General features: G+C 38.6%; 1 protein-coding gene across 4 annotated transcripts; it reads right to left on the reverse strand.

Annotated features, from left to right (window-relative positions):
• Positions 1-3,381: 3,381 nt before the first annotated feature.
• Positions 3,382-11,683, reverse strand: LOC127934860 (zinc finger and BTB domain-containing protein 12-like). Of its 4 annotated transcripts, none has more exons than XM_052532384.1 (4): positions 11,318-11,683; positions 6,874-7,096; positions 5,840-6,112; positions 3,382-5,010 (listed from the first exon to the last, which is right to left on the reverse strand). In XM_052532384.1, exons 2-4 carry the CDS (start codon positions 7,081-7,083, stop codon positions 4,000-4,002), a joined length of 1,494 nt encoding a protein of 497 aa, XP_052388344.1. In that variant the 5' UTR covers positions 7,084-7,096; positions 11,318-11,683; the 3' UTR covers positions 3,382-3,999. The 4 variants fall into 4 exon arrangements, with proteins under 4 accessions (XP_052388344.1, XP_052388343.1, XP_052388347.1 ...); XM_052532383.1 differs by lacking the exon at positions 11,318-11,683 and adding an exon at positions 8,006-8,287; XM_052532387.1 differs by lacking the exon at positions 11,318-11,683 and adding an exon at positions 8,006-8,285 and having other exon boundaries at positions 5,840-6,109.
• Positions 11,684-12,609: the final 926 nt, after the last annotated feature.

The following is a 12,609-nucleotide window of genomic DNA, read 5'->3' on the forward strand; positions in this document are numbered from 1 at the left end:
ATATTTTAAAGGGGGTGATTCTTTTCTATGTCCACTGTATATTGTATCTTTCCAGATGCTCCTGAAATAAGTCTGCATGAAATCCGTGATCTATGAATGATCTCTCTGATTGCCTCTGTTAAGCTCTGTCAGATCAGCCGGTGGTGGACACAGCGAATGCAACGGAGCGGGCCAAAATGCTGATCGTGTCTTGAGTGATCAGCACCATCAAATCAGAGAACAAGAAATCTGGCTTCACGCGCTCCAGAACACTTGAGGGTAAACTGAAAGTAAAAGACATTTTCACTATATTAATGGCAAGTCAACATAAATATGATTAGATTTTTTTTATATATAAATACAAAGCTACAAACACAAAAGTAAACACAGAGGATTTTTTTTTGTTTCTCAGGATCCTGAGGAAGGTTCTGCCCCAGCATTCCTGCCATTTCAAAGAAGTGTCTCTACAGACGAGGAGCCTCCTGATGTAATGTTGTTTTACACTGTACAGATGATCCACTCAAGGCTGCATTTATTTCATCAAAAATACAGTAAAACAGTCATCTTTTTTTAAATGTTAAAATAACTGCGTTCTATTTGAAAATTATTACAATTATTCCCATGATTCAAAGCTGAATTCTCAGCATCATCATTACTCCAGTCTTCGGTGTCACACGATCCTTCAGAATTCATTCTAATATAGTGATTTTTTTTAAACATTGTAAAACATCAACACATTGGTCACAATATTACAATTTTTACTGTAATTTGCAGCCTTTAAAAAAAAAATTATGAATAAATGTAAATAGCTAAATCTTTTAAGTATATTAAATAGTGTTAGTAGACTTTACATCATCTTTTCTTCTTGCTGTAGTCTGCTAAATGAATCCACAGGAAATCCCTCTATGAGAGGTGAGACTGTCAGACTCAGTGTACAGAAAAATACTCGTAATCTAATACCTTCAAAGGAAAAGAATTGCAGTTACATTAAGGCTGTTCTTTCTGTCCAATAGTTTTGTTCCTGGAGAGTGATCTTGTGATGAATGAGGGAGGACGCTCGAGTCGAGATTCTGAGCACAATCGGGAAAGAGAGATGGACTGGGAGAGAGGTCGAGACTGAGATTGAGACCGAGAGAGGGAGAGGGAGCGTGAAAGAGGCAGGGAGAGAGATTGGGACTGCGAACGTGAACGGGACAGGAGCCGGGATAGAGACAGAGAAATAGAAATAGAAAATATTTTTCAAAACACAAACCTTTTGCAACATTATACATGTCTTTACTGTCACTTTTGATTAATTTAATGCGCCCTTGCTAAATACAAGTGTTTTTAAAATCTTTGTTGAACTGAGAAATGTCTGAGAAACAAACCAATTATTTAACCCAATTTTGCCTTCTGTCTATAACTAGTTGTGCCTTTGTCTCCTTTGAGAAGATAGAATCAGCTGTCCAGGCTGTGGCAGAGGTCAGTAGTCCATTTATGGATCCACTTTATACACTTTTGTATCATAATATTTTCATACTTTATCGTTCAACTCTAGCCCTAAAGTCCAACAGGTTGTTTTTGCTGCTGTACCTTTAAGAATTCTATACATAAATAGCCCCAGTTTTGACAGGCTTCACTTTACATGTAATTATGGCATTTGTCAGGCATGTATTGTAAGTGGTGAATAAAGACTAGAGGTGATCCATACTTGATTCTATATTTGTCATATACAAGGCCATAACAGCAGAATAATTTGTCTATCCAAACTTTGTCCATGCGCAATATTAACTTGTACAGTAAGATGATTTAAGCAAAAGATGTTACTTTTTTAGTATTATTTATATACCAATATTTTGAAAGATTCTATGATTTTTATTAGTACTATTGTTGTTACTTAAAATACGTTTCTGTGTAGTGATTGCTTTTTAAAGAAAATAATATATTATTGTAAATTATATTGTTAATGTTGCCATGAATATAGCCACTGTTGATGATAAGGCGTTTAAACAAGTAAATTAAATACATACCAATATGTTCTGCCATTTTTATGCTGCGTCACCCGGGGAGCAGTTGGGGGTTCAGTGTCATGCTCAAGGGCACCTCAGTCGTGGTATTGCCAGCCCAAGACTCAAACCCACAACCTTTGGGTCAGGAGTCAAACGCTCTAACCACTACGCCATGACATCCCCGGCATGTTGTATTATTGAAGAAAAATCTTGTTTTCTGTGATCTGACCCCTTTAAAAGTGTTAGGATTGACCACATCTTTATTTATTTTTAGAAAGAAACCCCTGTTTATCCACTCCTTCTGTCTCTCAGCTGAATGGCACTACTGTGGGTGACGTCAACATCAAAGTCAGCATTGCCAAGAAGCAGCCCATGCTAGATGCTGCCACAGGGAAATCTGTCTGGGCTTCTCTTGGTAAATAAAGACATTTCACAGGAAAACAAAAATATTGTTGTGTTGCACACTTGACTAACCCAAATCTATTTGTCTCCTTAACTTGCTTGTGCTGCTTTCGTCCTTCACAGCTGTGCAGAACAGTCAAACGGAGCCAGGTCGTCTACAGTCAAGACTTCCTCATGTTAAACTATGAAAAATGTCCAGTGTGAAGAAGTAAATCTGTTACTTTTCTGTCATTTTTATTTGCACAGCATTTTAGCATTTTTAAAGATCGGTGTATCTGGACATTTAGCTCATTCATGGATTTGTCATTCTGTTCAGTAAATAATCAATAAACTTTTCCATCGGGATGCCTGGGCTGACTTCATAATATGAAAAAACACATAACCTCAATGAAACATCTTCAGAGTTTGACAGGCAGAAAATATAAGCCAGTTTTTAGATGTGATAAAGCAAATCTGAGATTGTATAGATGGATTTTGTATTTGATTATGAATAATAACTGATTAACTACAGACTTCAGCTCTGTGAAACATGTCCACAACATTAGATGGTATTGATGAAATGAGTTCAGACCTCCCAGTGCTCTTTGCCTAAAGGGAAACAACATGCTGAGAACACAAATACAGAGACATGCACTGTTATATAAACTCTGCATACTAATAATGATAACATTATATCAGATTTAGATTGAACTGTTTTAGAGTTTTCCTTTTTTTATTTCTCCGATGAGATCTAAAACATTACTCATATGAATATGAATGACTACGGGGAAAAAATATCAAAACAAACATTTTATTTTTTCAAATGTGAAAGAAACTGCAAAACTCAATATTTTAGCATTAAGAAAAAAAGTCTGATATATATCTTATATGGATCAGAGACATAAGCATTAATCTGAAAAAGCTTGCAACCAGACGAGCAAGAGGAGAAGAGTCTGAAGGTATTATGGGATATGGGAATAAGGGGTATGCTAGCAGTATTAAGGAGACCAGTGAGAATGCAAGAGCGGAGAGAAGTTAGGAGCACAAGAGGGTGTTGTTAGTTTGCCAGACATAAAGGAAGAAAAAAAGGAGTTGTGGCCTATGGAGGGTGGTGGCTTTATATCTAAGGAACAGGAATCCACCAACATGACAGATTCCCCCCCTGACCATTGTCCCACCACCAAAAGATGTCCTGGGATTAAAGGGACAAAATATCTATGAAAGTCCGCAGCTGGATCGAAGGATCTGACGGAGACACAGTATACAGTAATGCCCAACAGCTGTATATATAATAGTGGAGTCATTATTGTTTGGACCACATTGATTTTTATCGTATGGACAATAACAGTTAAATATATTATTTAGTGTTTCACAGACGAAAGTCAGTTGAGAAAGTCGTAGGTTTGTAACGACAGGGTGAATAAATCATTACAGCATTTTCATTTTCGGGCAAACGATCCATAAATAACTGAATAAAAGCTCATTCTCTCCAGACTATAGAGCTCAAATGCATAGTTACTACATACATATCAATTTCGAAGACATTTTTTACGGCTGTGCAAAATGAATATATAAAACAGTATTAAGAAAATAAATAAAGGGTAGATTTTTATTTTCATTCTAACACCCACTTTACCTATTTAAATCTGATTTAAAACCCTAGGCCATTGTTTCGCTGCATCTCTATTTGGTTTTGGGGCATGGTCTTTCCGTGTTGCTCCATCAGGTGACGGCGCAGAGCAGACTTGTGGGCGAAGCTGACGTGGCAGTATGCACACACATACGGCCGCTCCCCACTGTGCACATTCATGTGGTCTAACAGTGTTGACTTCTGAGTGAAGGTCTTGTGGCACAGGGGGCAACAGTGGAGCTTGGAAACTCCACGGTGGACGATCATGTGGCGGTTGAGGATATTAAAGTGGTTGAAGTGCTTCCCGCAGCACGGACACATGTACAGTCGATGTGACACCAGGGAATGCATGGCTAAGTCCTGCATTGAGCAAACTGCCAGTCCGCACTGCTCACACACCACTGGTCCCGCCACGGAGGACGTGGATCCCACCACCCCCACAGACTCGTCAGCAGCTCCATGCTCATTTGTATGTGTCCCAACTCTCATTCCCTGTTCCCCGCTGGAGGCTTCCACACCAAAGTGTGCAGGACCTCCATCAGAGACGATCTCTTCTCCTTGTCCCTCTCCAGCCCTATACTCAACTAAGACAGGACCATCTGTGAGCTGATGATTGGACTTGAAATCGGCCTGAAAGTCCGCTCCAAAATTACCTGTAGTCTCATCTGGCGTTGAGAGGCACTCCTGATAATCCTGATAGTTACCCAAGAGCTTGCGGTCTTTGAATATGTATCGTTTCCTGTGTTTAAAGCCTCTTCCTCTGCCTCCCCTGTGCTCTCCGTGCCGTCGTCTCCACATGCGGCCTGCCCCTCTGAGGTCGTTGCCTTTAGCTTGCCCCTCCATACTGGGCTCCTCTATACCTGCGTCCATCGGTTCGTGGTCATCTAACACGACAACAGCTTCTCGGTCTTCCTCCTCAGCACCAGAGGTCTTCTCGGGGGCTTGATGTTCATCGTTGATCTGCACCTGAATGATGTCACTCTCAGGCCCGTCCTCTCCCTCGAAGTGTCCAGATGCATCTGATCCTCTCACCTGTTATGGTAAAAACATAAATTGGTAAACTACAACGGAGCAAACTACCACAATAAGAGGTGATCTGATCCGTTGGGCTGTTAGAACAACACAGAAATCAGAAGTCGATTTGATGCATGACTGTTGACAATGAGTCTTCACGTAAAATGCAAATAATCTGTGGTGCAAAATGGAAACTACAAATTAGGGTTGGATCTTGGATGATACATTGAATATTCATGATTCACAATGATTTTACTGGTCGTATTGTGAATATTGCAACGATTCTAATGAAGTGTTCTAAAAAGAATGAAAAGTTTCCAAAAGAGCATGACACAAATTTCCAGATTCTTCATTGTCTCAAAACGTGACCGTTTGCAATCGATATGAGGCATTTTAACAGCATCTTGTTTTAAATGTCAAAGGCAAACACAAAGTTTGGTGAGAATTCAGTGATCAAGAATTCAATGGCTACTCAAAAATGTATACAGAATGCATTTTTCTGGGACGCAATCATGGATAGCGTGTCATATTCGAGTGAACATCAGCAAATACGACTAATACAACCACCAATACATACATTTGGTGAACTACAGTGATAGGGCTACCATTGTGAATGGGACTTCTCTATATTCCTCCCAGATTAAGATGTTTGATCAAATCTATTACCATTGTCTCCTTGAGCATTATTAGCATCTGAAGCTAATTAACAAATATTAACACAGTGTATGGTCAAATGACTGTCATCTTTGTGAGGGATGTTTGTGAGCCTGGAGCTCCTTTCCTGAACTGTGAGGATGCAGTGATGCTGTATAAGATCCCAGATAGAGCCCAATGAATGGGTACTTACACTGACAATCACCGGCATAGACAGACAGTCTTCTGAATTCACAGTCTGAATAGCCTTGTTTGAGGTTGAGACATTCCCAACTGGGCTGCCAGTCTGGGGCTGCATGTACTGGCTCAGGGCTCCTCTGCATTTCTCCACCACATGCTCCATCTGCAGGTAGCTGGCTGCAGTCAGGTAGTTCACGATCTCTTTGGCACTGAACTGAAGCATCCCTGTGTAACAGGACTGGAGGAGTTCACATACCACTGCTGAGCTGTGCAACATCGACACCTGCTGGATAGAGAACATTTGTTGACAGAAACAAAACCCCTGATGTAAAATAAATAAAATACAAAAATCTGCAATTTCCTGCTTGCAAAAGTAAACTCTGATTTTTAAAACAACACCAAAAAGAACTGCATAAATTCAGACAACAAAGGAGCTTAAGCACTAAGAACCATAACAATAATGTTAACAACTATATCTGCGTCCACACCATTCTGTACATTATAACTGCACGCTGCAATTATGTTGTCTGGCACTTTATATGCTCAAGATCTTAAAGTCGGATGGAAATGTATAGGCTGTTAATGTTTTTATTGTTCATCAGCTAGAAGAAAAATCAGCCTAAAAGTGATTGCAACAATACATTTCTGTGTTATTACAGCTGTGGTGTACACTTTCATATTCTTATAGAAATAGTAAGAACATTACAACTGTATTTAAAATTATTTTTATTTTTTTAATTATTATTTAAATAAAAAACAATCCCTATCTAACAACATCGGAGCTATTAAAAAAAAAAAAAAATTCAACATGCAGCAGCTCACTTAACAATAATACAGTCATTTGATAAGTAAAATAGAACAGTGTGTCACGATTTTTACACAATTGTAAGTGGTAGATAAACCTGAAATTGATGACACAACAAAGTTTGTGCTGCAAAGACTGTAATTTATTCAAGATGTCCACGTCAGATTTTATTTGACATAAATTTGACGGAACAAAGCCACGCGGATCATACAGAAGATTTCCCAAGAACGAAATGGCTTTACCTGTAGCTCTGATGAGGGGTTCATGAGAAACTGGTCCCTGAGAAACACAGAGCAAGCCGCCAGTACGACCTTGTGACCCCTGAACATGCGCCTGCCTCCCGCCACGATGGTGACATCACAGAAGTGCTGCTGCGTCCGCAGGAAGTTCATGTTACTCAGGGCAGTGTCTCCATGCGCAGGCAAACGGAAACTCACCACATCCACATCCATGCTTTCACTACAGCTAAAACGAAAGAAAAAAGACAAAAAAAATTTTTTTATTAATGAAGCATCAATGAATTTGGAATTTTTTACCTCAAAAGTATACAGTCACTGTTGAAAAGAGCGTAAATGTGCAGAAGATGCTGGAAAACCAAACAATATGCAATATGTTTGTTTACTGCTTAGTGCTGTGTTTCCCAAAAGCATTGTAAGCCACAGACTTACATGCTCAACTTTAGCTTCCTGAGCTTTTGAGAAACACAGCCCAGGACAAAGAAGGGACTCATGAACAACGATTTATAAACACAGCTGTGGAACAGAAACAACACACAGTTTAAAGAATTATTAATTGTCTAATTATAAATGTATTGAGTTATTATTCTGCCTTGTGGATACATAACATTTTATGTAAAATACATTGGTCAGGGCAGGACAAACAAATAATGATAATCCCTCTCTTATTATTTTTGTTATTAACCCATTGCAGATTTTGAAAGGTGTGTGTAAACGTATAATAAAGCAGCAGCACATTTCTCCCTTGAATGAATGATGAGTGATCAGTGTTATTGTTTATATCAGTCTGGCACTGTAGCATCTTTTGTTTCAGACACTGTTTAACACACCGCCCCCTCAGTACAATACAAACACATCACTGATCTGATCTCGAGTGATTTAGCGAGGAGAAATCAACAATCCTCAAAACCAGAGTAACTTATATCAGGTTTATGGTGTCTAGAGATCAGTGTAGCTCATCCACATCACGAGACGAAACAGCAAACGGAAACAAACACTCGCGCTGATCTCGAGGAAAACACAAGACAAGTCTGCCGTCTTTATGGGTCTCATTTCGCTCATTCATCCCTTCTGCTCCGTGTGTTTCAAAACTATTTTAGCTAAGATTCGCAGAATGAAATGAAGTACGAAAACTTACCAGGAAATATTGATGATTATAAAATGATTTTCAGAATAAAAGCCCCTCCTGGATAACAATAAGCCGGGACCCCCGAGGTCGGTGGAAGGGGGGTCGTGGGAAATATTTAATTTTGAACGAGTGTATCTAAATACCTGCCGAATGGCCCCAGCTACCGGCTACGTGTTCTGAAGTTTATTTAATGTAAAGAGTCACTGGTTGACATGGCAACAGCAATGGCTCGTTCTTCTCTTGCTGATATCAGTTCGAGGCACGCGGAGCTACATCGAGACGCTCACTTCCGCCCAGCCACTAATAAATAAAGGCCCCCATAAACTCAAAACGAAGTTCCTTTTCGTTCTTTTTTTAGGGGTAAAACGAAATTCGAAATACGTGAGCAGCGGTATAGTGTTACTGAAAATCACGATCAAGTAAACTTAAAAGGGCAAGTAAGAACGAAGAAAAAAGAAGAAGAAAAAAAGCTAAATCCCACCATCCCGACCGCTATCAAATAGCACATCATAAAGAAGCATAAATATTATACTTTGTGCACAAAGTATACGATTTTAAGGCTTTGACATTGCTGGAAGAGGATATAGTATCCAAATAACACTTCAGGTCTTTACAAAAGATAAGAAATAGAGGTTTCACAGATAAAAATGTACTTATGGATAAAAATAATTTAGCTAGGAAAATAAATAGATTTATTAGAAAATACTTGTCTTTTAAATTCTTGTGAGAGCTATAAAAACCTAATAAGACATCCTTAAACATCATATAAAAATTGTCTTAAGATACACACACCTACAAATGTACAGAATTTCTTCCGAAAGGAATCAACATGGACACAATCCCAAAAAAAGATGACTTACAGACTCATCTTCAGCTCCACAAAAGGAGCAGAGGGATCCAACTCAGGTAACTTTTTTTTTAAAGATAAAGTTTGACAGGGTAAAATTGGTGTAGTAACTTAAGATATCTCTTTAACCTTATTAGTAATCAAATATTTGTTAGGAAGGAATTTTTCCAATGAGATATAACAGAAGTGATAGTAATTATGTCTTTCTGAAAGAGCTGTCTAATCTTTCTAATCCTGAGAGAGGGACTGGAAAAAAAGTAAAAATTTTCCTATTGTCCTTTTACAGGGACGTCCAAGAAATACAAGAAGGTAAAGAATCAACTGAGTTTTTGAACAGTGCACTTACTCCACTGGGGATGGCATCCATCACTATGGCAAAGTCACTGCTCCTCACACTGCTATTATATTCTGCCAGAGTGGACTGCAACTGCAATGTATCATCGTTTGGACTACTGTTGTACTGCTCTTTGACACATCTGTAATAAATTCTTATGATTAAGTTACATGTGTCTATCGGTTACATTTTTCTTATAGTATACTTTATACACTCACTCTTTATTGTTTGATTTGTTCTTTATAAAAATAAAAAAATTCAATGCAATATGTTTTTTTTTTATTGCACAGTTACATGATTTGTGGGTTTTAAGTCTGATTTTCTATTCAGTTTAATGTTCAGTTTATTGGCATAGTTTGTGTGTACATTTCCAGACAGCAACATAGGGTTGGCCCAGATCCGGCCCACATCTGGCCCACGTGAAATCCGAAATGGCTTGCTGTCTGGGTTGGGTCTGGGCTATATAAGTGTGGCTCAGATTTGGGGATTCTGGTTACCTAAAGGCTGAGAATTGGCACCAATAATTAAACCTGTTTTAGTCCAGTTCAGGGCCAGTTAAGGGTGATTAACTGGCTGAGATTTGGGCCGGTTATGGCCCATGTGTGGCCCTAGTCTTTAATCCAGTTCTGGGCCACTTCAGGGCCGTAATTCTTTGTGGTACCTGGGCCGAGGGAAAAGTGATTGTTTGGCCCGGATCTGGTCCAGAAGATATTTGCTATTGTGGGAAGGGGTGACAGGTTTACCAATATTTAATTAAGAATTATGAATAAGAAAGCAAGAGACCATTTGAATTTAGAAGTTGTGAAACCAGAAGAATATTATTATTAAACCAATCAGAAAAAAAAGTTATATTTTTGTATTGAATATCTTGAGTATTCCAAATAAAGCACATTTGCAAATTAAGTGCCAGGCCAAAAGGACCTGCTTATGGAAGTTTGATCATTTGTTTGGCAATTTAGAAAAAATTTTAATTACATAAAAATAGACAGGGGAGATCACCAGCTTTAGGAAAACTATGATTAAGAATAGTGTTCCATAAAGATTCAGAGTAATTCAAAAATTGTCTCAACCGATTTATCTTAAATGTATTATTTAAAGAAGCAAACTCCAGAAAATTAAGACCCCCCTGTTCTAAACAGTTTAAGACAACATGTTTTTTTATGCAATGTCTTTTATGTTTCCGTAAGAAGTCAAAAAGCATTCTATCAACCTCTACACAAATTAATTTGTTGACATGCAAAGAAAGAGCAGGGTAGGTCAATCTGGAAACACCATCTGCTTTGGCAAGGAGAGCTCTTCCTTGTAAAGACAAGTGTCTTTTGAACCAGGAACTCAACTTTTTTTTGGCTTTAGTGATTACTGGATCAAAGTTTAATTTACTTCTAGTATTATCAGCTTTACACGTGATAAGGCCTAAATAGTTTACTTGGGATTTAACAGGAATATTGTATTAGAATTGGAGAGAACAAGACCTTATAGGAAGTTCACATTTATCTAAATTCAGAGATAGACCGGAAGCTTTAGAGAACACATAAATAAGTTCAAGAGCGACAGGGATCTGTAAGTCCTTTTTTTAAAACAGATGAATCCCTTGTAATTGATTATCTGACAAAAAAGTAGTAAGAAGTTGAGAGGCTATTAAGAACAAGTAAGGTGATACACGGCAGCCCTGCGAACTCCTCTAGACTCATTAAACCTTGGGGAAACTCCAGATTTAAGACTGAGCAGATGCCATTTTTAATATAAAGTCTGTACCATTTTGCTAAAGAAAATGTTAATGTTACCTATGGTACAGTTTACTCACTTTGGTGTCTTTAATTTTTTTTATATAAGAATGTAATGCCCCACAGGACAATACTTCTTTATCAATGAAACAATAATTTATTGAGCTAACTAATAAATGGATCTAAAACCTAATGGACACACACACACACACACACACACACACACACACACACACACACACACACACACACACACACACACTGAAGAGAATGATAACGGATTTGAATGAAGTCCCAGGAGTAATTATTTGTTAGATCGCACCAAGAAAAATCACAAAAGCACAGATGGGTCTCATCCTTACTGCTCAAGATCAATTTGCACCTAATTCAGCAAGAAATGAAGTCTGTTTGTTTACTTGCATTTGCTGAAAGCGGAGTTGGAGATTTGCCTCGTCTCAGGGAATCCCCGTGCCTCGGATTGGCTGCAGATCTGACGTCTGGATGACGTCTTTTGGGAAAACCCTCCTGGTGATTGGTTGGTTGCCCGGTTACGTAGAACTTCGGAGAGTTTCGGATGGTTTCGCTGTCACGAAGTTTCAACGGAGTGGTTTTGAGTTCTGAATGGTAAAGAACGCTAGCAGCGTTGGAGTTGGTAGTTCAAGCCATGGAGAAGAAGGAAGAGCAGCGCAGCGAGCCGCATTTAAGTGACACGATACGATACGATACGATACGATACGATACGATACCCGACACAACCCTCGACAAGAGACTAGACAAGAGAAGACAAGAGACCCTGAGTGAGTAAATTCAAGCATAGGGGTTTTATCGAAGGAGATTTGGTCCATCCCACGATGCGATCTTCCAATGGGATGCTGTTGCAGAGTTTAGACACGCCCCATATTATTTCTTGATTAAACACTTAACCATCATGGGACATCTTCATGTGAGATGACCTCCTTCATGAAGCTTTTGTTAATAGCTTATTAAGTGTCATAATATGCACACAATACAGAATCTGGAGATTTCATTCGCTCCAAGTTTACGTAGGTAAATAACGTGAGCTTTCGTTCAATACTAAACTTTCCGTATCTTACACACATTAATAGCACTAAATGTCAAAAGGTGTTATAAAAACCATATATAAAATATTGGTTAAAGTTGCACCGATTACCTCGTAGAAAGATTCTCAAGCTAGCAGGAATTAAGCAGAATCATGGGATGGGTCCTGTATTGGTTCTTTGTGTTGAGGTCCATTAATTATTTAGGATTCCTGTGACGTTTCCACGATCATGTGATGCTTCTGTATACACAGGGTCTTTGTATCTCGTGTAAAGAGTTAATTTCATCAACTCTTTTAATTGGAAAGCGACATGGCTGACAGGAAACCAACCCAGATGTTGAGGTCACATGTTTAGCTCAAGATTAGTTTTCTTGATTTTGCAACAGCCTTGTTGTATGATCACATTATCACTTTACTTAATGTCGACATAGTTTTTTTTTTTTTTTTTTTAGCAGTTCTCCTTGACAGGAAATGGGTCCAGACAATCTAAGTATTGTTCCTCTTCAGCTAATCATTAACTTAGTTCAGATCTCAGATGGGATGAAGTAGGCTCTTATTCCTTCGGCAGAAGTAGCCGATACTGCATTTATTGGCGTGACTGTTCACGAGGTCCTACATATTGAATAGGTCCTAAATGAAAGCATTCAA

This window comes from Carassius gibelio, chromosome A19 (genome assembly GCF_023724105.1).
Source record: "Carassius gibelio isolate Cgi1373 ecotype wild population from Czech Republic chromosome A19, carGib1.2-hapl.c, whole genome shotgun sequence".
Taxonomy (NCBI): domain Eukaryota; kingdom Metazoa; phylum Chordata; class Actinopteri; order Cypriniformes; family Cyprinidae; genus Carassius; species Carassius gibelio.